At 42.0% G+C, this 24,773-nt stretch overlaps 1 protein-coding gene across 3 annotated transcripts in view; it reads left to right on the top strand.

Moving 5' to 3' along the window:
- The window catches only part of LOC113030199 (CXADR-like membrane protein), a 119,660-nt gene that overhangs the window by 80,707 nt on the left and 14,180 nt on the right, over positions 1-24,773 (top strand). Inside the window, exons 1-3 of one of the 3 annotated variants that reach the window (XM_026181393.1) lie at positions 2,914-2,937; positions 5,325-5,482; positions 6,394-6,592. In XM_026181393.1, the coding sequence (XP_026037178.1) occupies positions 5,342-5,482; positions 6,394-6,592 (340 nt within the window). In that variant the 5' untranslated portion in view covers positions 2,914-2,937; positions 5,325-5,341. Of the gene's footprint in view, positions 1-2,913; positions 2,938-4,195; positions 5,483-6,393; positions 6,593-24,773 lie in introns of those variants that run through there. The other 2 variants (XM_026181392.1, XM_026181391.1) reach the window with 2 other exon arrangements.

Genomic DNA, 24,773 nt, shown 5'->3' with positions numbered 1-24,773 from the left:
AACTCTTATGCTAGCTTCCCCCAGTAGCCTACTGTCTGAAATATTTGACGGTTGCAATAATTCTTTAAGTGGCGACCGTGGCTCAGGGGGTTGGGAAGCGTATCTGTAACCGGAAGGTTGCCGGTTCGATCCCTGGGCTCTCTGCCCTGGTCGTTGTGTCCTTGGGCAAGACACTTTACCCTATCGCCTACTGGTGTTGGCCAGAGGCGCCGATGGCGCGATATGGCAGCCTCGCTTCTGTCAGTCTGCCCCAGGGCAGCTGTGGCTACACCTGTAGCTGCCTCCACCAGTGTGTGAATGTGAGAGTGAATGAATAGTAAGTAAGTAAACTTTATTTATTAAGCGCTTTTCACAGACAGGCAATCACAAAGCGCTGTACACAAATATTAAAATAATAAAAGAAACAATAAAATCAATAGACATTATATACAATGTAAAAGATCAAATGTAAATAATGTAAAAAAATATAAAATATGTAGATCAACAAAAGGCTTGTTTGAACAGAAGAGTTTTTAACTGCTTTTTAAAAGAATCCACAGAGTCAAGCAAACGTAATTGTAGTGGTAGACTGTTCCACAGCCTTGGTGCAACAGACTGAAAGGCTCTGTCCCCTTTTGTCTTCAGTCGTGTACGGGGAACAACTAAGAGACTCTGAGTCTGTGAGCGGAGATGACGAGCAGCAGTGTATTTTAAAAGAAGCTTGGATAAGTAATCTGGAGGCTGGCCATTTAGTGCTCTGTATGTTAAAACAAGAATTTTAAAGCAAATTCTAAACTCTATTGGGAGCCAATGTAAAGAATACCGGTATAAGATGGGAGTGATGTGAACACGCTTGGTAGAGCTAGTTAGTAGTCTGGCTGCTGCGTTTTGTATTGTCTGGAGGCGAGAGAGAGATGATTTATCCAAGCTAGTAAACAGGGAATTACAGTAATCTAAGCGTGATGACACAAATGCATGAATGAGTTTTTCCAGTTCAGCTGAGGAAACCATATGTCGCAGTTTAGATATGTTTCTTAAATGATAGAAACAGGAACGAGACAAAGATTTTACATGAGAGTCAAGGCCCAGAGAAGAGTCAAATATTACTCCAAGATTTCGAATATTTGACTTGACAGATGGACAGAAAGAGGCAAGAACCTGACTGATTTTAGAATGTAGCTCAGGAGGAGCTATGATCATGGTCTCGGTCTTGTTAGTATTTAAAACGAGGTAGTTGCTTGAAAGCCAATCAGAAACCTGGGTTAAGCACTGGACTAGGGTGGACAGCCTATCCAGCTGATGAGGCTTAAAGGACATATGGAGCTGAATGTCATCAGCATAAAAATGATAAGACAGGTCGCTAAAAGATTGAATGATACCAGCTAAAGGAAGCATATAAAAAGAAAATAGTAATGGACCTAAAACTGAACCCTGTGGGACACCACAGGTCAGGGCAGCAGTGTTAGAGGAGAACCTATCAGTCCTAACAGAAAAGGTCCTGTCTGATAAGTAGGAAGAAAACCAGTCTAGGGCAGAGCCAGATACACCAGCCAAAACCTTCAGCCTGTTAAGTAGGATTTTGTGGTCGATGGTGTCAAAGGCTGCACTAAGATCAAGAAAAATGATCACAGAACAGTTCCCTGCGTCAGATGCCATTAATAGATCATTATAGACTCTTAAGAGAGCGGTCTCTGTAGAGTGCTGCTTTTGAAAGCCAGACTGAAAAGGGTCAAGAATCTGTAATTGACATAATAGAGACCTGAACTGATTTTCAACAATTTTTTCAAGTAATTTACTGACAAATGGCAATTTTGAAATAGGTTGGTAATTACTAGCAGAGCTAGGATCAAGATTCTGTTTTTTTAACAGAGGGGTTACCTCAGCATGTTTAAAATAAGATGGAACACAGCCTTGCCTCAGTGAACTGTTGATGATGGATAGTAATGTGGGACCAATGCTGGTGATAGACCTGGACAGGACAGAGGGAGGTAATATATCTACAGAGCATGACAAGGATTTCATTTTACCTAAAACTATAATTAAGTCATTTAGTGTGATTGGAGAAAAGGAGGTAAATGATCCAGGACAACAAGGGGTATCTTCATAAGGGGAGGCACTTGAGAAAATTTTAGATTTCAAGTCCATCACCTTATTTACAAAGTAATTAAGGAAAGTATTACAATCTTCATCAGAAAGCAACAGAGCATGCTGGGTTGGAGGAGAAACAATACTGTTGATGGTATCAAATAGAATTCTTGAATTATTTTTATGACGATTTATAAGATCGCATTAGTGGCATTGTAAAGCGCTTTGGGTGCCTTTAAAAGCGCTACATAAATCCAATCCATTATTATTAAGTGTTATTTTTTCCTTGGTATTCTAATTTCACCAAAGTTTACTAAACTCAACAAACTTAATATTACTTACCAGGACATTTATTCTCTCCTCATTTTCTTTCGCCGAAAATTTGTTTTCTGCCCTGCCGTCTTTCTTTTGCTAATGTGATGCTCATAGTACAGAAGCCGATGCTGCATTCACTTACACTCGGATATCTGAGCTTCACTGTGAAAACATAATCGAGCATTTGATATTTGATTGAATTTTATTGTTTTAGCTTCGGATTGGCACCTGGGGTGGCCAGTCTGGTTGGGGGGGGGTGGTATGTGCCCCCCCAGGCCACCCCGCTGGACACGCCACAGACCACAACACAATAAAATATAAATGAAAATATGCAAAACAAAAAGAAGATACACATTCTCTGTCATATAGGCCTGCATGAATAAACGTTCTGAATCCTTAATCATCCACAACTGAAAATAGTTGTGGATGATTACTATACCTTTCTAATGTTGTCTCTTGTTGTCCCTGGCTCTCTTTCCCTCCCGCTCTGTTCCTGTGCTACTGCGAGTGTAACTACCGCCCCCCGGAGTGAAGCGGAAAAAAAGTGCGAGAGAGAGGGTGAGAGAAAGAAAAAATAACCCACGGCTCGCGTCGTTCACTTCAAAGAGTCGGCTCTGAGAGCTGTTTCGTTCGCGACTGAAACATCACTACTGTGAATTTCACATTCCAGCCGCAGCATATTTGGTGCTTGCTTGGACATTTAGGGGTTTCTTTGCTGTAAAAAGAAGTTTTCATCCCAAGCAGTGAGCAGCGGACACTAATGTTTTTGTCACTTTTTATCGAATCAAACTCAAAGTAAGGTCAGTACTTCCACGCTTTAAACGCTGCGCAGTCATACTCTCTCCCGCACTAAATATATGATCCATTTTTGATCTGCACACAGCTGTTACCATGAATGTCGCACTCGCTTACGTCACTGTCATGAGACACTCTCGCAAAAAAATCATGGTTTTAGTAACGCAGTAACGCAGCGTGCTTACGGGAAAGTAACAGTAATCTAAATACATTTTTTGCAATAGTAATCCCTTACTTTACTCGTTACTCGGAAAAAGTAATCGGATTACAGTTACGCGTTACTTGTCACGCGTTACTGCCAGAGGTGGAAAGTAACGAATTACATTTACTTGCGTTACTGTAATTGAGTAGTTTTTTTTTGTGTATTTGTACTTTTTAAAGTCATTTTTCAAGTCTGTAATTTTACTTTTACTTAAGTATATATTTTTTAAAGTATTGTAGTTCGCTACGTTTTCAATCACACCCATTACTGAGTAAATTTAAAAAAAAACCACAACATTGCGCTTTGGAAATACTGCAGGGAATGATGGGTAGTAGAAAAAATTGGCGCTAAGGTCACGTTAAAGATGGAGTCTGACATCGGTGTTATGGATCCAGTGAAAAAAGAAGCCCCGTCGAATTCGGCTGACCCTGAACTCGAAGAAACGGATGTAAACCCCTGGCCGTATTTAAGGGACCATTTCGGCTTTAAGTGCAAGAAAGGCAACAGCTTTATTATGCAGTGTAAGCTGTGTTTGCCCAGAGAGACCGAGTTAGCAGCTTTTAAAAATTCCACATCAAACCTGCGCAAGCATGTAGAGGTAAGTTAAATACAACTCGTACCGTTATGGTAGCAAAAAGGCTGGGTTCAAATTAATCACATTAAGTTAAGACATCTGTGAAGAACACAGATAACGTTGGTTGGTACTAGAAACTTGCTGTAATCGGGCACGTTGTTTTCCACGCAACTTACTTTTTTTTTTTTTACTGGGTTGGTAAATTGCCAAAAGAAAATGTGTTTACCTACGTTTTTCCTGTTTATTAATAATAATAATTTATTTAAAAAAATAGTTTAATTAAAGACAGAAGCGGCTACTTTCTTACTTAACCCACATATGTTCACACTGCAGGCAAAAGAATAACAGAGCGCTCACTTACCTTAGATTAGTCAAAGACAGCTGACTTCTGTTACTTGTTAATTAGCACTTGCAACCTCCCGTTAACTAGCCTGTTACTGTCCAATAAATAAAAGGGCCAAGTTTAAAAAATTAAAAAACATTTTTAAAGCAGCTGCCGTTCAGTTCAGTACTTGTTCTCTTATTTGACAGTTCAGAACACATTCTCATGTGAAAGAATGATATGGTTTTGTATTGAAAACACTGTGATACCTGACAGTTTGGTTGATTGGTTTGGTGACCATTATCTATTTTCATGTATAGACTTGCAGTTTAACTGCCACTGCTCTTTAATATGTAAAGTTTTTCTTTTCACTAAAAAAGAACTACTTTGAGATTTATATCCCACTGTCTTTTTTTTTTGCGCTACTCAGAAGCAGCTGTCCTCCTGCTGACAGAAAAGTAACTATGTAACTTTTACTCTGAGTACATTTTAAATGAGCTACTTTTTACTTTTATTTGAGTACATTTTTAGACAGGTAATTTTACTTCTACTTGAGTAAAATTTCAGCGAAGTAATAGTACTTTTACTTGAGTAAAATATTTTAGTACTCTTTCCACCTCTGGTTACTGCCCATCTCTGCTGATAGAGGCCATGTTTGTGGAGTTAATGAACCTGCCTGAATAGTTATTCAGATCTCACTTAAAATCTCACATTAAAACCAAGGCTTTGACTATCCAATTATAAGTTTTGAACAAATCATTATAACTTGACCAGTTTCTGAATGACATGAGTTTTAAAATATCTAATGTAAGTCAAAAACTACACTGCTAAAGCATCTATTTTCTTTGAATAGACACTCTTGTTCATTTTCAGATTTTACAATAAGGACTAAGAACATAAATATGCAAGCTGGCTAAATTGTTACACTTTTAAATTTCTATATCTTCAAATCACATTTCTGTCTAGGATTCATGAATGTTTATTATTTATTATATTTATGTTGATATCTGATGCAGTGAACAATGATCTTGAAGAAGCCTGTATCTCTACAGTTCTGCTGGGTGTGCTAATGACATGTGCCCAGACAGTGATGAAGAGGGTTGTTGGAGACAATGCCACGCTGCCCTGCCACCATCACTTCTGGGTTGGTGATCATCCCACTCTGGACATTGAGTGGCTGCTCCTCAAGCCGACCAACAGGCAGAGAGTGGTATGTGTCTCTCAATGCATGAGGTTCACTGCCCATTTTGGATAGACAACAACAAACCTACTGTTACCTGTTCTCTTCCATAGTCTCATAGTCATTTTTAAACTATTATTTTAGTAAAATATTATTTTTATTAATATTTTTTAATTGATATTTTAATATTTAAGTTACTTTGAATTTTTTCAGTTGCACAGGTTTTCTAGGCATCATGAAAAGTTTCACACAAAGGTTGTATGAGTTAAGTTGTAGTTATAGTCGTTTTTCTATATAAAACTATTTTAGCGATTTTGTAGTACATAAAAAAACTACAAAAGAGTGCATACCTTTTGCAAATGGAAAACAGCATTTATCCATAGCTGTTGCAATTAATGTATTTTGCATTGCCTTGTTAAATGCACAGACAGAAAATAAAGAGCATTTCAAAGATCTGTTCATAGCCAACAGCTCGCTATTCTATGATGCAAATTCTGCAATCAAATACATTAAAACCTGATATTTTTCCAGAACCTTCCTCACCAACATTTAAAAGGATTTCTTCCTCTCCACATGGTCTACCTGTCCACTACATTTCATGAAATTCAGTATGGTAGTTTTTGTGTAACCCTACTCCAGGCAATCAAACGAACAAGCAAAGAAATGGCAACATTGGGTTCTTGACATTGGTAGTATGCAAAGGCTCAACAAAGCAGTGTTTTATCAGCATCCTTCCATTTTTAAATAATTATTTTTTCAAATAATTAAAAACATATATATTAAAATTCTTAAGCACATATAGTTCGACTCTCTCTCTGATATATTTGCTCATTGTTGTAGATAAACTGGACATTGTTGTTCCTCTATATATGCATTATCTTGCATGACATGTTACAAAACCACTACCATTACTACCCACCTGTTTCACATCCTCCTACCAGGTGATTACCTACTTTTCTGGAAGAGTTTTTGACCCCAACGAAGGACAACGCGGTCGTGTAGCTTTTGCTGGAGAGTACTTAAAAGGCGACGCATCTCTGCTCATCAGTGACTTGTCACTCACAGACTCAGGAGAGTACAGCTGCAAAGTCAAGACTGGGCCACGGTACCACTGGAGTACCATCAGTCTCACAGTGCTAGGTAAGTAAAAGACAGCCCTTGGTTCACAGAAACTAGAGATATATAGGTAGAAGATACATAAAGTGCCATGAAATCCATAACCTATGAATTAGAGCAGTCGTTCTACAATAGTTTCAAGTTTTACTGTCATATAAAGATAAACAGCGTAAAATTCTTTGGCTCGTGCTCCTCAACAACAACAACAACAACAACAACAACAACAATAATAACAATAATAATAATAATAATAATAATAACAACAACAATAAAATACTTAAGCATTAAATAATAAGAGAATTTAAGATAGTTGTTTGGTATTTACATTTTTTGCAAAAATCTTGTGCAGTGAGGATTTAAAGTGGTTAAAGTGACACTGTGTAGAGTCTAGTAGCTATAGTGAGTGTGTAATGATGTGTGCAGAATGTCAGCAGTTCCAAAGCCAGATGGCTTGTGGGTAGAAACTATCCCTGTGTCTGGTATTGTGGGTCTGGATGCTCCTAAACTGCTTGGATGGACAGCAGGAGTGTGAAAAGTCTGTGGCTGGGATCACAGAGGATCCACTACATCTTCCTCGTGCAGCGCTGTCTATGGAAACCTTGCATGGCTGGCAGTTCAGTCCTGGTGATGCGCTGTCTGATCTCACCACCCTCTGCAGAGCTTTGGTCCTGAGCGTTACAGCTTCCATACCAGGTGGTGATGCAGCCAGTCAGAAGACTCTCAATGGTGCATCGGTATGAGTTTGTTAGTATTCTGGGGTTCATGCCGAATCTTCTCAGGCGCCGCAGGAAGAAGAGCCGCTGTCTTGCTGCTTTTGTGATCACACCAACATGGTGTGACCAGCTCAGATCCTCGCTGATGTTGATGCCCAGGAATCTGAAGCAGATGACTCTCTCCACCTCTGCTCCTTCGATGTGGATGGGAGTGTGGCCTCCTCTCTGCAGTCTCCTGTAATCCACGATGAGCTCCTTGGTTTTGCTGACGTTGAACAGCAGGTTGTTGTCGCGGCACCATGATGTCAGGGCTCTCACTTCTGCCCTGTATGCCATCTCATCTCCATCAGAAATGCAGCCGATGATGGTGGTGTCATCTGCAATATATGATGGTGTTGGAGCTGTGTGTTTCTGTACAGTCGTGGGTGAACAGGGTGTACAGCAGGGGGGGTGAGCACTCATCCCTTGGGGGCACCTGTGCTGAGTGAGAGTGTGGATGTCTGTCAGGAAGTCCAGGATCCAGCTGCACAGGGAGGAGCTGATGTTCGGGTCACTGGTCATATCATCCAGACAGGACGAGTCTGGATGATATGATGGTGTTGAAGGCGGAGCTAGAGTTAATGAACAGCATATGCACATATGTGTTTTTCTGGTCCAGGTGGGAGAGGGCAATGTGAAGTCCACTTGCTATTGCGTCTGTAGATCTGTTAGGCCTGTAGGCAAACTGGAGTGCTCAGAGCACTTCATAGCAATGGAGGTGAGTGCTACTGTTCGATAGTCATTTAGGCAGCTCACATTAGTTTTCTTTGGGACAGGGGTGATGGTGATCCTCTTAAAACATTTTGGGACAGCAGCCTGGTCCAGGAGCTTTCCGAGTGTTTATTTTCCTGATGTATTTACACACGACTGCCTGAGAAATCTGAAGAGAGCAGCAGCTGTCCTCTTCCAGCAAAAGCTCTTGAGATAGATGTTTATCAAAGCGTGCATAGAAGGTGTTAAGCTTATTAGGGTAGAGAAGCAGTTACCTTCCTCACTCTGCCGCTGTTTCCCTTGTAGTCTGCGATGGTCTTCAGACCACTCCACATGTTCATCCACATTCCTCCACATGAGCTGCTTAGTGTTGGAGGGAGGTTGGAACAGTCAGAATTTACATTCAGAAGGCAATATCCTTGGATTCTGCCAAACAAACACAGATTCTCACAAATGCTTGTACAGGACTGTCACGATGCACTCTCGTACAAATAAGAGAGAGATATTAGATATTGGATGGGGCCGCTTTATGTAAAAGCATATGGTTCTGTGAAAAAATCTAACATTGCCCTATTTACCCATCCTGCAATCCAAGCACTCCATTTAGAGCTGGTCTGGAATCAGTCAACTGAGACATTTTTGGTAGCATTGAAGAGATTTGTTGCTCTGAGAGGCGTTATCTATTTCGACAAAATTTAAGAGAGCAGACCAAGACTTAAAAGGGCTATAAAAGACCAATAAAGTCCTGCAGTTATTGAAGTTTTTCTCAAAAAGGGGCATCACCTGGAAGTTCATTGCAGAGCAAACAGCCTGGTGGGGTGAATATTGGGATCATCTTGTCCAGTTGGTGAAAACCTGTCTCAAGAACGTACTAGGAAGAGCTTCACTCAGCTTTGAAGAAATGTGCACTGTACTAACAGAAGTCAAAGCTACCCTGAACTCTAGACCTCTCACTTTTGTGCACAATGAGGAAAATGAGGCAGCCACTTACATTCCCACCAGGGAATTGGGTGGTATAAGACGGATCAACAAGAAAACAAAATGAATAGGAGCCTAAAGTCCAAAAACAAGAGCATAAGCATCCAAAACATAGTTCACTGCTACCCTTGTAGCAGGAACAGGGAATGACCGGGCCCTAGCCACCTTTACCCAGGGAACTAGAACAGGTGTAGAAAAAGGCTGGACCACAGTCGCCCTTGGGACAGGAACATGCTGAAGTGCTGAATAAGTCTTTACAAAGTCCAACACAGCTGTAGAAAAATGACACACTGACTTATTGCTTGTTGCCTCAGGTTCACTACATGGTTTAATAGTAACTAAACTAGAAAGTTCATTAGGCAGCTCTGAAACTCCACTGCTAACCCATCTTGAATTTGCCTCCGATAAAAGAGTTCACAGTCTTAACCAATGCTACTGACACGGAAAGAATTTAGAGTCTTTATGCTGGCAGACTAGGGTTTGAAAGGGTGGCAGTGCTACTCACAGGAGACATAGACTCAAGTGGAATAACTGTTTGAAGTTGACACGTGGACCTCTGAGAAGAGGGAGTCTGTGGGACCGAGGCAACATATCACTCTGAAGTGCTGTGGTGTATCTTGAAGGCCTGAACATGAAGATGAAACCTGGCGAGGATACGGTAACCTTGGAAACATGGTGTGAACATAACCTGACAACGAATAACAGGAAACTCACACACTGGATACACAGAGAGGAGACACATGGGAAACACAGCTGACACAAATGAACATGACACCACAGGGGAAGCAAAACTCAACACATTGGACATAAAACACAAGACTATCAAAATAAAACAGGAAACATAAACATGAAGACCAAAGACACACGGGGAGGTAAACGTAAACAGTTTCTGCCACTAGAGTGGCCGATAAAAGACGAAGTCATTTGATTTCACAGGCAGGCAACAGGTGAGACAAGCACATAAGCTCAAGGAATAAATCATAATGAATGCAAACCACAAAACTCAAATATATCAGAAAATGATACCAGACTAAACTATTTTTAAACAGTAACTAAATCATCATGATACCAAGAGAATATACAGTTAGCTCAGGATGCTGAGTGAAAACAATCCTGTCAATTGTCATTAGAAGACAGCATTTTCCAGGATCCTTTGCAGTAAGAAAAAAAATGAGGGAAGCCATTATAATTTGTGCTCTTCTGTTGTTCAGTGTTTCATGTTGTCCACCATTTTAAAGTCTCATATAAAGTCTATCGTCTCTTTTACAGATATCCTGTCTGTTTTCTTGGCTAAGGGATAGGACCAGGGATAGCTCAGTAGGTAGAGTCGGGCCCCATGATCAGAAGGTCGGTGGTTCGAATCCACTAAACGGCTGAGGTACCCCTGAGCAAGGTACTGCTCCCTGGGCGCCCAATGGCTGCCCACTGCTTCACTGAGTAAATGGGTTAAATGCAGAGAGGAATTTCCCCACGGGGATCAATAAAGTACACTTTTCTTTTCTAAGTGGATTTGCTACATCAGGGATATTTCAATCGGCTTTGCAGTCTTTAGGACCAGCGGCAAAAAAGTGGTCTGGTAACTCAAAGTGAGACCCAAGATTTCCCAGAATTCAAAAAGTTAAAGTTAAACAAATTTGACCTTGACCTTAAAGAGCCTGGTTTGACTGAAAAAGCCAGGAGAGAGCATGGTGAAATACCTGAGAGAGGTCTGGCCTTTGCTGAAGAGCTTGTTGTGACACCTGGTCCCTCTACATCACAGCTAAGAGAAAGTAAAAGGTTTTAATTCCCAGCCAGAGTCCTAAAAGAGGGATTTTCTCTATTTCCTAATTATAAAGCATTTTTATTGTTAATAATGGGTTAATTCAAAATACAGGTTTGATCAGTATATAAAGGAAAAATATAGTTTAAGTAGTGAAAATGATTGTTTTAATGTCAGAGTTGTGTGTGTGCACATGAGCCAGCCTCAACCTTGTGTGTGTCTGAAGGAATGAAGGAAGATAAGAACTGTGTTGCCAACTCATCATAGAAATAATCCTGAAGAACCATAGCATTAGGTTTTTTAAGTGTAAAACACAAAACCATGATTTATATGTGGTTGTACTGATGGTTAACACAGTTGCACTTAAAACTAATATAATATAACATATTAAATGCAAATACATAAGGATCAGCCACAGAAAAATGATCTGTGGCTAATTCTAAATACAGGTCCTCTTCTGCTTCTCTTGAATATGGTGTGCCACAGGGCTCTGTTTTGGGGCCTTTATTGTTTTTGCTGTACATACTCCCTCTTCAGCACTTATTGAGCACTTTTAAAGATATTTCTTATCACTGCTATGCAGATGATATTCAGTTGTATATCTTCTTTAAGCCCCAAGATGTTTTCCAAACTACCGATTTTACAAAGGTGCTTAGATTCCATTAGGGGATGGATGGCTGATAACTTTCTTCAGCTAAATGAGGGGAAAACTGAAGTCCTTGTTTGTGCTCCCAAAAAACTGGTACCTATGGTGAGGGAAAACTTCGCTACATTTGCCAAACCTTCTATCAGGAACCTTGGTGTAACTTTTGACTCAGCTCTGACTTTGGACACTCATGCTAATTTATTGGTTCGCTCCTGTTTTTATCATTTAAAAAATATTGCTAAGGTGAGTCCCATTATATCACGCTCAGAACTAGAAATGGTCATCCATGCATTTGTCTCATCTCGTTTGGATTATTGTAATTCTTTGTTTACTTGTTTATGTAAAGCCTCCGTGGATCGTCTCCAAGTTGTTCAGAACGCTGCCACAAAGCTTCTGACCAAGTCTTCTAAATACTCCCACGTTACACCTCTGCTGATCCAGTTGCACTGGCTCCCCATAAAATTAAGAATCCACTTCAAGATTTTGACTTTGACATTCAGCACCAACCTATATCAGAGATCTTTTAAATCAGTACATCCCCAGCAGGTCCCTGAGGTCAGGTGATGAGGACTTGCTGGTCGTCCAACATACGAGGCTAAAAGCGATAGTGTTTGTAACTGTGGCCCCCAGACTCTGGAACTCCCTTCCTTTGAGCCCGAGATCTGTGGACTCAGTCGTTTCATTTAAAAAACAGCTAAAAACCGATCTTTTTTGGGATTTGGGATTTTTGTCTTGAAAGGTGGTATACAAATACAATTTTACTTTACTTTACTTTAAGGGTTAATTATTCTTAGTTGCTTAATACTGGCATGCTGAATATCAATAAAATAAAATAAATATGTTTAAGTTAGCCAGTATAATGAATCAGAAAATAGAGTAACAGTGATTTTAATAACAGGCTTCACTGAGAGCCTGCACAGAGTCTGATCTTGGTGTGTGTGTGTGCAGGAAGTAAATTATATCCATTTGTAGTTAAATGTTTAAATTTAAATGATTTCTTTATGTTAAGAATAACAAAGAAAATGTAATGAGGTGATTTTAAAGTGTAAAAGCTGGCATGCTGAATATCAATAAAATAAAAATAAATAAAAGCTTTGTTTTAAATCATGTAAGTCAGATAGAGAGATAGATAAGGTATTTAAACGTCAAGAGTTAGACTGTCCAAAATGCAAAATGTGACATCCAGTAGGGAAATGAGGGAGAAAGGGTGAGCAGATGTAAAAGAGATTTTGGGTTCTTCCCTTTCGTCTTCTGTGAGCAGTTCAGACGATTCCAGCAGATAGAGTCCAAACTCTGAACCTGTGAATTGATTTTTGAATTTCTGGATTTTCATCTGCTCATTTTTGCTGTTTGATGGTTCATTCAAAAGTATTTTGATTTGCATCATACTTCCACTAAATGCCCATCTGCTTTCCTGTTGGGTGAACAAAATCAGCATTAGCTCGGAGCAGGTTGTTAGATAAACATAGTTAAAGTATTTAATAATTGTTTAATGATGTTTTTATTATTTCATTTTGTTTTTGCTTTGCTCCTGTTAAATCGCTTTAACAAAGTCTAAATGGTGGACATATACTTTACTGTTTCACAGAAGGTTAAAAAGTCTGAGGATTCTTCTTTATTGGTGCAAATAGCTCTTACAGGTTATCCTAGCTATATTAATAAATTTATAATTCCTTGGAGCCTCCTTTCCAGGCCACTAAAATCATCCCAGAAATAACAATTGCCATGATCAATAGAGGAGCTACCATTAATATTCCTGCATTTATTCCCGTGTTCAGTGTTGACTGGAAAGTCCTCTTTATCCCATAATCTAACTTGTCAAAAATGAGCAGAGAAAAGCCAAAACCAATTTGCAGGTTTACAGTTTGGGCAGCAGTTGATCCCTCTGGCACCTGAAAGGAAAGAACCTCTGTGTCTTTTCAACTTTCATACCTGCCCCCCCTGTCTTTCTGGATATCTTCTGAAATGACATCTGGCCTCACCCACTGTGACATCCAATCAGCTGATGTCCTTATCTTCCTCTCTCATTCTACCTGACTGCTCCACATACATGGTTTAAAAAAAAGTTTAAACTTTAAAATCACTTCATTACATTATATACCTTATTTCTAATACTCTGAACAGAGAAAATTCCATTATGTATGAACATTCAGTCACATATGAAAATACTTTAATTTAGTTTATGCTATTTTACTTTAACTAGATCTATCGTTAGCTCATTCTAATATGAAAATGTATTTCTTCAAAATCCCTTTTTGTTTTAAACACATTCAAATACTTTCTCTCACCTTTTCTCTTCAAAACTCTGTGCTTACTAATCACACAACACAATATAATTACTTTCATTAAATCACACATTTTAAAAGTCAGACGTTCTTTTAGATAAGTGGCTCCTTGGTGTCACTCGCTCACTTGCCCCTCCCATCCTTTTCACATAAACACATGCACACACAACTTCCAAGGTGATCTTTGCAAAAACAAGCCACTCCATATGAAATCTAAGTGAAAGGCCTTTTATTAGAATTATTATATAGATTATATATTTTTATTTATTATATTCAGATCAGAAAAATCATATCATTTCAAAAATAATTTCAGCAAAATCATATATGGTTCTCTGTTCAGCTACAACACTTAGTACCATTTGTTTTATTCAGAATCATGTGTAATAATGCGTTGTTATCTTTCATATTCCTGCAGCCACACAGACACTAATCTGCCAAGTGTGAAGCTGGATCATGTCTGTGCGCACAAAGACAGGGTGGCTGTAGCTCAGGAGGTGGAGCAGGTCATCTACTCATTAGAAGGTTGGTGGTTCAGTCTGCACCACTGCTGCAGTCTCCGTGCCAAATATCTGTGGGCAAGATACTAATCCCAAGTTGCTTTCTGATGCATCTTTCAGAGTGTGAATGAGTCAGGCATGTTGTATAAAGTGATTTGAGTGTTAGAGAGTAGAAAAGTGCTAAATAAGAATCAGGCTATCATTCATTTAGCAAAATATAGGCGTTAGAATAATTTCCATTGCTTATCTGATTTCTGGGCAGCATGGTAGTGCAGCGATTAGCACTGTTGGCTAGACTTGTAGTCAAGACCACCTAAACCGAGACCAAGACAAGACCAAGTCGAGACGAGACCAAGACCGAGACCGAGAGTGAAACCAAGAGGACAGACGCACGCTTGGCCACAATATGGAGGGATTGGAGCATAGCTGAGCCACTGTGTGAGAGATGAGCAGCGTAAGGAAATTAAGTGAGGGTAGAAATTACTGAAAGATTAATAGGCTGTGTTTTGAGTTTTGTTCAAAAAAGAATGACTTCATATAGGAAAAAAATATATATCACATATGCAGGACACCTTAATCTAGCTTTTTAATTAAGCAGCAAGGCAGAACAAAGTCGGGGCTGTATCAAGACACGAGGACTAAACCCCAATTCAACCAGACCCAGAACTGATCCGGAATTAAATCAGGACTACAACAGTTCAAAATCAGGACTACTGAGGACCTAAAAATCCTCATAGACCTGCACTACACTTATTTTTTAATTCTACCAAAGTCCACTATTTAGATTCAGAAATGTTTATATAATAACTTAGCCTTGTTGTGCGAACAAGCCTGCAAAACGTAATAAATATAGAATTTGAAAGTAACATATTGTATCTAAAAAGATACAGTAGGCACTGGATACATGTTCTGATGAGTTTTGGCAAACAACCATTTGACTAACATGTGTGTCTTGTTCCCTCTCTGGTCTGTCCTCATTCTCTCTCTCTCTCTCTCTTTGTGCTGACAATCAAGCCAAACACCAACATCATCAAATATACAGTTGAAACCAGATATTTACTCTTCAGATAAAAACACGTTTTTAATTGTAACATCAAATCAGACTAAATGTTTATTTTTTTAGATTTGTTAACATATTTGTTAACTTTAAGAGTAAAGAGATAAACTATCTGTATTTCTTAATTGCAAATGGCACCAAATTGTATTCAAACTGAGCCACACTTATGGAGCTCCACAATTCTGTTCCTGGTGTTTTGGTTGACATCTCTTGATTTTCCCATGTCAAAGAAACAGGCTCTGTGTTTTGCCTTATATGCATCCACAGCTGTGCCACCAGTTTACTCACATGGACTCTACAAACCAATCAGAAGCTTCTTCAGCTCAGAATAGAATCGTCTGGAGTTTCTTATTAATTAACAATAAACTTAGTGTATATGTACTGCTAAATTTGATCAAAGTGATAAAAATAGACAGCTCTCTCTCTCTTTATTCTGACATTCAACTAATTCAAAAGATATTTCAATATTTATTTATCTAAAACAAAACAAGTTTACTCTAAATTCATGTTTAACAGTAAAAAAATTTTTTGATGTTTTTTTCCAACAGTGTCTAAAATATCTGGTTTCAGCTGTGAATATACTGCTGTGTATTGAAATTCCTCTTGTTTTGCATAGAAATATACTGAACAACATACAAAGCATAATATATAAAATAACATCTACCTGAGTTTTTCTTTGAAAGAAGCCCCTTATGTCCATTGTTGTATTCATCAGTACATAACTGAAACCAATTTAGAGAGTTTGTTTAGCCGTGGAGGGAAACAACTGAAAATATGAAATAAACACACACATGTGAGCTAAGACTCTCTAAAAAAACCAACATTGTTGTTGTTCAGCTTTTCATTTCGCCATTTGTTGATTCACTTGAAGAGTAAGTAACGTAATATGGGTCAAGTGATAGTTTGATATCAATCTTTTGTGATACACCGCCATATTTACATTATTTATACAGTACGAATGATTTGCTTTGGTACCTGGTCAAACTTAAGCTCTCCTCTGTCTGCCTGTCTGTGCTTCTCCTACAGCAAACTCGCAGGCAGCAGCTTCTCCCCCCTCGCTCACATGTGTAAGTGCTGTGCTCAGTCGCCTAGTGCCCAAGCTCGGATCATACCAAAATTAGGGGGAATTTACGACTGTGCGCTATGTGCTTCGAATATTGTGTGTAGTTTTTGTTTTATACAGTTGTCAGTCAGGCATCTGACGATGTTGATCTGAGAATGCAAGACCAAGACAGCGAGACCAAGACCACGTAAAAGTGGTCTCGAGACCGGTCTCAAGACCCAAATAGAGGAGCTAAATCAATGCACTTTTGTGAAAGACTGGGTGGGACCAGTTCCATGCAGGGCAGAGAGTGTGGATAAAGGCACGTGACCATCAAAAGGACACTGCAGTGTTGTGATGAGTTTGACATACTGGAGACAATTTTGTTAAAGAAGAGGGATGTGCAGGTAAAAGAAGAGCAGTTTAGCCTATTCCAAGGTAGAAGGAACCAGGAATCAAAGTGGCCAACAAACTAAACCAGGAACCAAAGGGGCTGTTCATCCATTTTGGTGGGTTGTATGTTAGGATTTGACTGGAAACTATTGACACATCAGCATTTTTATCAGTAAGGGGATTTCCAAGTGGACCATTGACACAACATTTCCACCAGATGTTGCCATCAAGCCAAATATTGACGTCATACAAACAAATCAGAACATATAAGTATACAAGTTAAACCACAATAAATAAAGTGAAATGACACAGGGAATAAGTATTGAATACATGGAGATAACAAGGGGCAAAATGACATAGAAAGCCAGGAGATCACCTGAAATCTGTCAGTATTGATAGAGAAATCCTGTCCCCTATCAGTACTAATTGATATCAGCTGCTTTAGTCCTAATTGATGGCCTATAAAGGCTCCTCATTACCCAGAAGGCACACAGGAAAGACTTCATGATGGGTAAAAGCAAAGAACTCTCTCAAGATCTTCGTAATCTTATCGTTGAAAAGCATTTTGATGGGAATGGTTATAGGTGCATTTCCAGAATGCTGAATGTTCCTGTGAGCACTGTGGGGGCCATTATCCGGAAATGGAAAGTGCATCAGTTCACCATAAACCTGCCACGATCAGGTGCTCCACGCAAGATCCCTGTCCGAGGAGTCCAAAGAATAATCAGGAGGGTTCTCCAAGAGCCAAGAACCACTCGGACAGAACTTCAGGAAGACCTTGCATCAGCAGGTACTGTTGTTTCAAAGAAAACTATAAGCAATGCACTGAACCGCCATGGCATCCATGCACGCTCACCACGCAAGACTCCATTGCTGAACAAAAAGCATGTCAAGGCTCGGTTAAAATTTGCGCAACAGCATTTGGAGAAGCCTGTGGATTATTGGACGACTATAGTATGGTCAGATGAAAGCAAAATTGAACTCTTTGGCAGTCATTCTACACACCATGTTTGGAGAAGAAATGGCACTGCTCACCACCCCAAGAACACCATACCAACAGTCAAGTTTGGGGGTGGAAGCATCATGGTTTGGGGCTGCTTTTCAGCAAGGGGTACTGGCAGACTTCATATTATTGAAGGCAGGATGAATGGAGAGATGTACCGGGACATTCTGGATAAAAATCTGCTGCCATCTACCAGGAAGCTAAAAATGAAAAGAGGGTGGACATTTCAGCAAGACAATGATCCCAAACACAAGGCCAAGGAAACAATGAAGTGGTTTCAAAGAAAGAAAATCAAGTTGCTTGAATGGCCCAGTCAATCACCTGACCTAAATCCCATAGAAAATCTATGGAGAGAACTGAAGATTAAAGTTCATAAAAGAGGCCCAAGGAACCTTCAAGATTTAAAGACCGTTTGTGTGGAAGAATGGGCCAGGATCACTCCTGAGCAATGCAGACGACTGGTCTATCCATACAAGAGGCGTCTAGAAGCTGTAATCACCAACAAAGGCTTTTCTACAAAGTATTGAATAAAGTGTGTTCAATACTTATTCCCTGTGTCATTTCACTTTATTTATTATGGTTTAACTTGTATACTTATATGTTCTGATTTGATTGTATGACTTCAATATTTGGCTTGATGGCAACATCTGGTGGAAATGTGATATGGACTAACAGTCCTGGCATAAATCAGGAAGTAAAGATATGTGAATGGAGTGGAGATCACTACATCTTCAAAAATCAGGATTCACACCTAAGAGTAACTCAGAAGAGGTTGGAATCGCTGGTATCTGGATTGCCAAGGACTACAGCCAGCCATAACAAAAAGTGGTATAGAGGTAGATAGGCCACTTGGCTGGAATTAGTCACTGAAAGAGAAGAACCCATTCATATGTAGATGTGCATTGTGTGGCCAATGTGATTCAAGTATCTTCTAGCATGAGAGGAATTGCTGTCTCCTGGAATCATGCCATTGCCAAAGTCAGATGGATTGGCCATCACTGGAAGTAGGTGTGGCTGAATCTTGAGGTGAGGTGGTACCCATCCCTAATATAATCAGGAACTCTCTAGATGCTGAATCAAAAGACATTGTTGGGGACTTGAGGGAGGCAGCAAGCCACGCATAATTCCCCTGATACAAAGCAGATTCCTGAGACCATGTGGTGACCAAGAAGCAACAAAAGGTTCTAGGTAACCCTAACTTGGCCCGGGCAAAGAAGCAGAAATATAACCATAGGTTTGAAATTAAAAATGGAAATTGAAATGCCTACAGCACATAGAGCCAGCAACAAACAAGATATTGGACTTGAGGAGTGAAGACAACAGCCTAGGAAATGACAAGGATATTGAAAAAACAAATTTTCACCTTTGCCTGATGATTAAGGTTATGTAGCAGGCCTGGTAGCAGTCCAGAGATGTGTATGTTGCGTAGGACAACCTGACTATTTTGAAAAATCGGTGTAGGTTCCACTACTCCATTCTCACTCTTTTGTGATAACTAGACAAATAGATGAGAAAGAATCAGCTGCTAGGCTGGAGATGGGAGTGGCAGAAGTGTCACACAGTGTCTAGTGGAGCCCCATAGTTCTTATGGTGAGGAAAGATGGGTCTATACAGTTCTGTGCATTGGATTCAATGCAATTCATTTTAATTATACAGCGCCAAATCACAACAATAGTCGCCTTAAAGCGCTTTATATTGTAAGGTAGAACCTAGAATAATACATAAAGAGAAAAACCCAACAATCATATGACCCCCTATGAGCAAGCACTTTGGCAACAGTGGGAAGGAAAAACTCCCTTTTAACAGGAAGAAACCTCCGGCAGAACCAGGCTCAGGGAGGGGCGGGGCCATCTGCTGTGATGAGAGAAGGAAGACAGGATAAAGACATGCTGTGGAAGAGAGACAGAGATTAATACAGTGGTTGCAAAAGTATTTGGCCCCCTTGAACTTTTCCACATTTTGTCACATTACGGCCACAAACATAAATCCATTTTATTGGCATTCCACATGAAAGATCAATACAAAGTGGAAGTGGTGTACACGTGAGAAGTGGAATCATGTATGATTTATACATGATTCCAAAACAGTTTTTACAAATAAATAACTGCAAAGTGGGGTGTGTGTAATTATTCAGCCCCCTGAGTCAATACTTTGTAGAACCACCTTTTGCTGCAATTCCAGCTGCCAGTCTTTTAGGGTCTGTCTCAACCAGCTTTGCACATCTACAGACTAAAATTCTTGCCCATTCTTCTTTGCAAAACAGCTCCAGCTCAGTCAGATTAGATGGACAGCGTTTCTGAACAGCAGTTTTCAGATCTTGTCACAGATTCTCGATTGAGAAGAGAGTATAATAAACAACATCATTGCGATGATCTATGTGAATATAACAGTAAATACTAAATATTGAATATTATTGTGCAGCACGTAGGATCGACAGCGCACAGTGTGCTTTGAGGTAGGAGCCAAAAAGGGTGTAGTTTTTGTCTGTGAGCACCCATGGGAAGACAGCCTAGAGCTGGAGTGCAGCCAGGGACATGGCTCGTCGGGGGTGTCAGCTCACTAAGCTGGCCCTGCCGGCCACGTAGAGCCACAACATTTGGGCAATCTGCCAGAGAGAGAGCCAGCGCCGCAGGCCGGAGAACTGTCAACCGCTGGCCAATCCATCAGACGCAGCGAGGTCCGACTGGCGTATAAAACCGGCGAAGCACGGGCAATACGCCTGGGGAACACAGCCTACAGCAGTGCTGGCCGCTAGGCCCAACTCAAAGGATGTCAGGAGGGAGGAGGGCGGCTGGAGGACAGCTGAGCCTAGGCTCCGCGTCCTCCCCGCCTCAACTGAACATGGCCATCTCCACATGCCTGCATAGGCCCCTCAGCAAGGTGGCCGCAGGGTAGACAGGCAGTCCCATCAGGCAACCCTGGTTGTCTGACCGGAGCAAAGCGTCAGAAACATCAACCTCCTGACAATCAACATTGTCCGGGGGGGCGTTGGAGGAGGGGCCAAAGGCAAGGCAACTACTCCCGCCATGCACGGCAGCAACCAACTGCGGGCAGGGGACCATAAATGCTGGGAGGCAGGGCACACGACTGCCTGCAACCAGACCAATCAGGCCGCAGCAGCGGCACCTGAGACAGGAGGTGCTGAGGCTGCATGATAGCATCAACCTTGAGGTCCACTCTACTAGATGGCACCTCAGGAAGGGCTAATTCCCACACCTGGCATGCTCCAATCAAGGGCTGAAGGGACCCATCTCACCCGACACTGTGCCTGGGGACCAGCAGGGGGCAGCCCAGGGACAGGTGGGCAACACCGGAGGAGAGGATGGAAGCTTCTTCAACATCCACCACCTGATAGTCAACCTCCACCGACCAGGGCCTCACAGAGGCGGAGCCATGGGAAGGACGCTGTGGGAGGGACAGGCAGTGAATCAGCAACAGGTGTGGGAGGGGACCCAGCCCATGACCTACCTATCTGGTGTCTACAGCAGTGGCAGCCATGTTCCCCATAGTAGCCTGCTCTCTCATTTTTGGAGGCAGGAGAAGAGGGAGGGGCGGGCCATTTAAATGCTCTTTCAGAAAACCAACCACGGTCTGTCTAGTTTGTGCTGGCAACAAAGCATTGCATGCAAGCGTCAGCTTCTTTAGCCAACACAGTAGTGATGTGTCGGTCGCGAACAAAACGGTTCTTAGAGCTGACTCTTTGAAGTGAACGACGCGAGCCAGCTCCTTATTCCGAGCCGTGGTTTTTTTTCCCTCTTTCTCTCACCCTCTCTCTCGCACTTTTTTTCCGCTTCACTCCGGGGGGGCGGTAGTTACACTCGCACTCAGGGGGGATTGCAGTGACATGCCCGTGAGCTTCGCCAGCAGCCAGCTGTGCCAGAGTGACCGAGCCCCAGGCCGAGAGGATGAGGGCACCCCACCCCCGAAGTGGCCCGAGCGAGCTCCAGGCTCCAGGCCCCGACGAGTGAGCCGGTGTGTACCTGTACGCCCATCCCCGGACACAAAGAACCACCAACGCACCGATGTCTGAGGGCGTCTGCCACTGGCAGGGGAAGGTGTTGGGGGAGATAGGCCTCCATACCTTGGAGGGCCTGAGATGTCCCCAGAGAGGTAGCGTCTGATACCCAACCTGAAATATAGACACAGACATACAGGCACACACAGATGCAAACATCCATTCCCACCCTCATGCTCTCATATGCAATTACTCCACACTCACCCAACGTGGAGACAGACATAGAGAGACACTGTACACACGATCACACTCCCCAAGTGTACTCTAAGAACTGGGTTTAGGTACCCTTGCCCCTGGAGGGGGAAACTGCACCCAGAACCAGGTAGTGTTACCCTTTTCCCTGGGGTGGAGAGAATCAGACTGCCTTGACTCGGCAGCAGCAGGGAGGCCCCACATTCCAGACCCCAATCGGATGGCAAACTCCTCCTCCTAGCCCCCCCGCTCCAGCAGGCCGCAGAGAACGGGGGTGTGTGAAGACTCCAAACCTCCCTCCGCCCGCTCGTATGTAGTGTTGATGCATGTGTGTCCTAAGGTGCATTTAAAACCCAGGAGGGCATGGAGCTACCTGCCAGAGAGCAGCTGGTTAGTGCATAGCCCCTCCTGATAGCCCTCAATGTCTACATGCATTTAAAATTGAGAGGTGGGCAACGGCGCCAGGGGTGAGGTGTACACCCTGATGGTAATTTGGATTCTGTGTATCGTGCCCACCCCCAAGATCCTATATGTATGTGTAATGAGAGTGTGAGTAATGTGAATGTCTAAGTTGTGAGATAAAATTGAGGCAGAGGCAGCCAGAAGGGGACAGAGGGGGGGGGGGGGGGGGGGGATGCCTCCCCTGCACCCTGGTGACACACCTTTACCCCAAGGCCCTGCATGTGTGGGTGGTTGTGGTGGAGCGGGAAGAGGGAGGCAGCTGGAGATGGGGAGGGAAGGAAGGGAGGGGCAAGTGACACCTCCCTGGGGCCAGCTCCCCCGCTGACCCCAGTAGGCACCCCCCATACTCTGCAACCCGCCAGGGAAAGGGGGCCCAGGCCCATCCGGACCGGGGCCCAGTTCAGCAGCGCCGCCTGGCCCCACAGAGCCCGGGACAGCCTTCCCGACCCCACCACAGAGAAAACTGCACCCACCCCACCATCCACTCATCTTCCAGACTACGCAAGACAATAGACAGCCAGGCTGAGATCTTCCTCCACCTCTCCTGTATCTCCCCCTCCTGCAGAGTGAGTTCCTGAAGATAGGAGACCTCCTGCAAGATGTAACAGCCTCCCCCACCAGTTGAAGAGCCCCCCAGGTGGCTCAATGCACCGGCAGCACCCTGCTCCAGAACTGGGCCCCCATACACCCACCCACCCACAACCCCGGCAACACACCAACCAGGACCCAAGCCCCCAAGGCCCAGCCAGGGCCCCAGCCAAGAGACGGAGCACCCCCAGAACCCCACGCCCGTCCCGGACCCACCCAGGGGCAGCCAGGCTACCAGGTCAGTAACCCATGTCCGTCAGCACAGACCCTCCCCTAGCCCCACTGCACGCAGCCACGAGGAAACCGTCACCTAAGAGCCAACCGAGCCCTTAATAGGCCATGGCCGCAACCCCAGGTTGAGCCCCCCAAGGAAAATGCTCCTGGGGAACCCCCCGACGCCCTAAGCCTGTCCCTACCCCCACACCAATCACAACAGCAAAGGTGGGACCAAACTATGACCCCCCACCCCCACTAGGTGATGGAGCTGATCAAAGGAGCCCAGAGCAATTGATCTATTGTGGTGGCAGAGGCTGTATCAAGACTAATGTAATCTATTAGATAAATTCTATATTGGTTAGAATTAAGATTATTTTTATTTTTCCAGTTCATGAGGACTGTTTTCTTGGCTATGCATAGGGCAGTGAAAACCATATGGGCCATATTCTTATCTGTAGTGACATTATCTAAGCTGCCCAACAAACACACTAAGGGGGAAGTTGGAATGTTACATTTCAGACACTTTGATAAGTCTTCACATATCTCGCGCCAAAACTTCTGAACTGGTGGACAGAACCAAAGAGCGTGGATATAATTGTCCGGTGAATTGGTTTGGCAGTGTGAGCAGTTGTTGATAGACATAAAGCCTATCTTGAACATCCGATGACCTGTATAGTGTACTCTATGTAGTATTTTGTATTGAATTAATTGAAGACTGGGATTTCTAATTAAATGAAAGGTTTTTAAGCAAATCTGAGACCAGAAGTTTTGGTCTAAGTTAACTGATAAATCTGCTTCCCATTTTGCAATAGGAAGTGATATTGATTCATCTGTTTTAGAAAGCATTCTGTATATTTTGGATAGTAATTTGGGGGTTTTAAGAGTAAGAAATTGAACCACACTTGGTGGTGTTTGTAGTTCAACTTGACCCGGTTTAAATTTCTTTTTTACTATGGATTTAATTTGTTGATATTCTAAAAATCTTTTCTTGTTGATCCTATATTGTGTAACTAGTCCGTCAAATGGAATAAATTCTGTTCCTTCTAATATATGTTCCAAGTATTTGATTCCTTTACAACACCAATCTGAAAAGTTTATCATATTATTGTTTTGTAATATGTCAGGGTTGTTCCAGATAGGTGTACGTTTGCATGGGATTAATGAAGACTCCGTCAATTTTAGAAACTCCCACCATGCTGTCATAGAAGAGTCCTGTTAGTAAATGATTAAGTAGCTGATCAACATATTGATTTAGTCTGCCTTACAGAAACCCGCTTACAGCAATATGATTATATTAGTTTATTATTATTATTATTTTTTGCATGGGATTAATGAAGACGCTGTCAATTTTAGAAACTCCCACCATGCTGTCAGAGAAGCGCTGATGTTGACGCTTTTGAAGCATTCATTTCGTTGGATGTTTGAGCTGATAAATGGTAGGTCTGAAATCTCTAGATTATTGCAAAGTGCTTGTTCTACATCTAGCCAAGGTTCATCTAAGAGGGTATGTTTTAGCCATCCTGAGATAAACTGAAGCCTGTTGGCTAAGAAGTAGTGCTGAAAGTTAGGTAGTTCTAATCCTCCTTTATCCTTGGTCTTTTGTAGTGTT

Source organism: Astatotilapia calliptera, chromosome 10 (genome assembly GCF_900246225.1).
Source record: "Astatotilapia calliptera chromosome 10, fAstCal1.2, whole genome shotgun sequence".
NCBI lineage: Eukaryota > Metazoa > Chordata > Actinopteri > Cichliformes > Cichlidae > Astatotilapia > Astatotilapia calliptera.
This window is presented reverse-complemented; position numbering and strand designations above follow the sequence as displayed.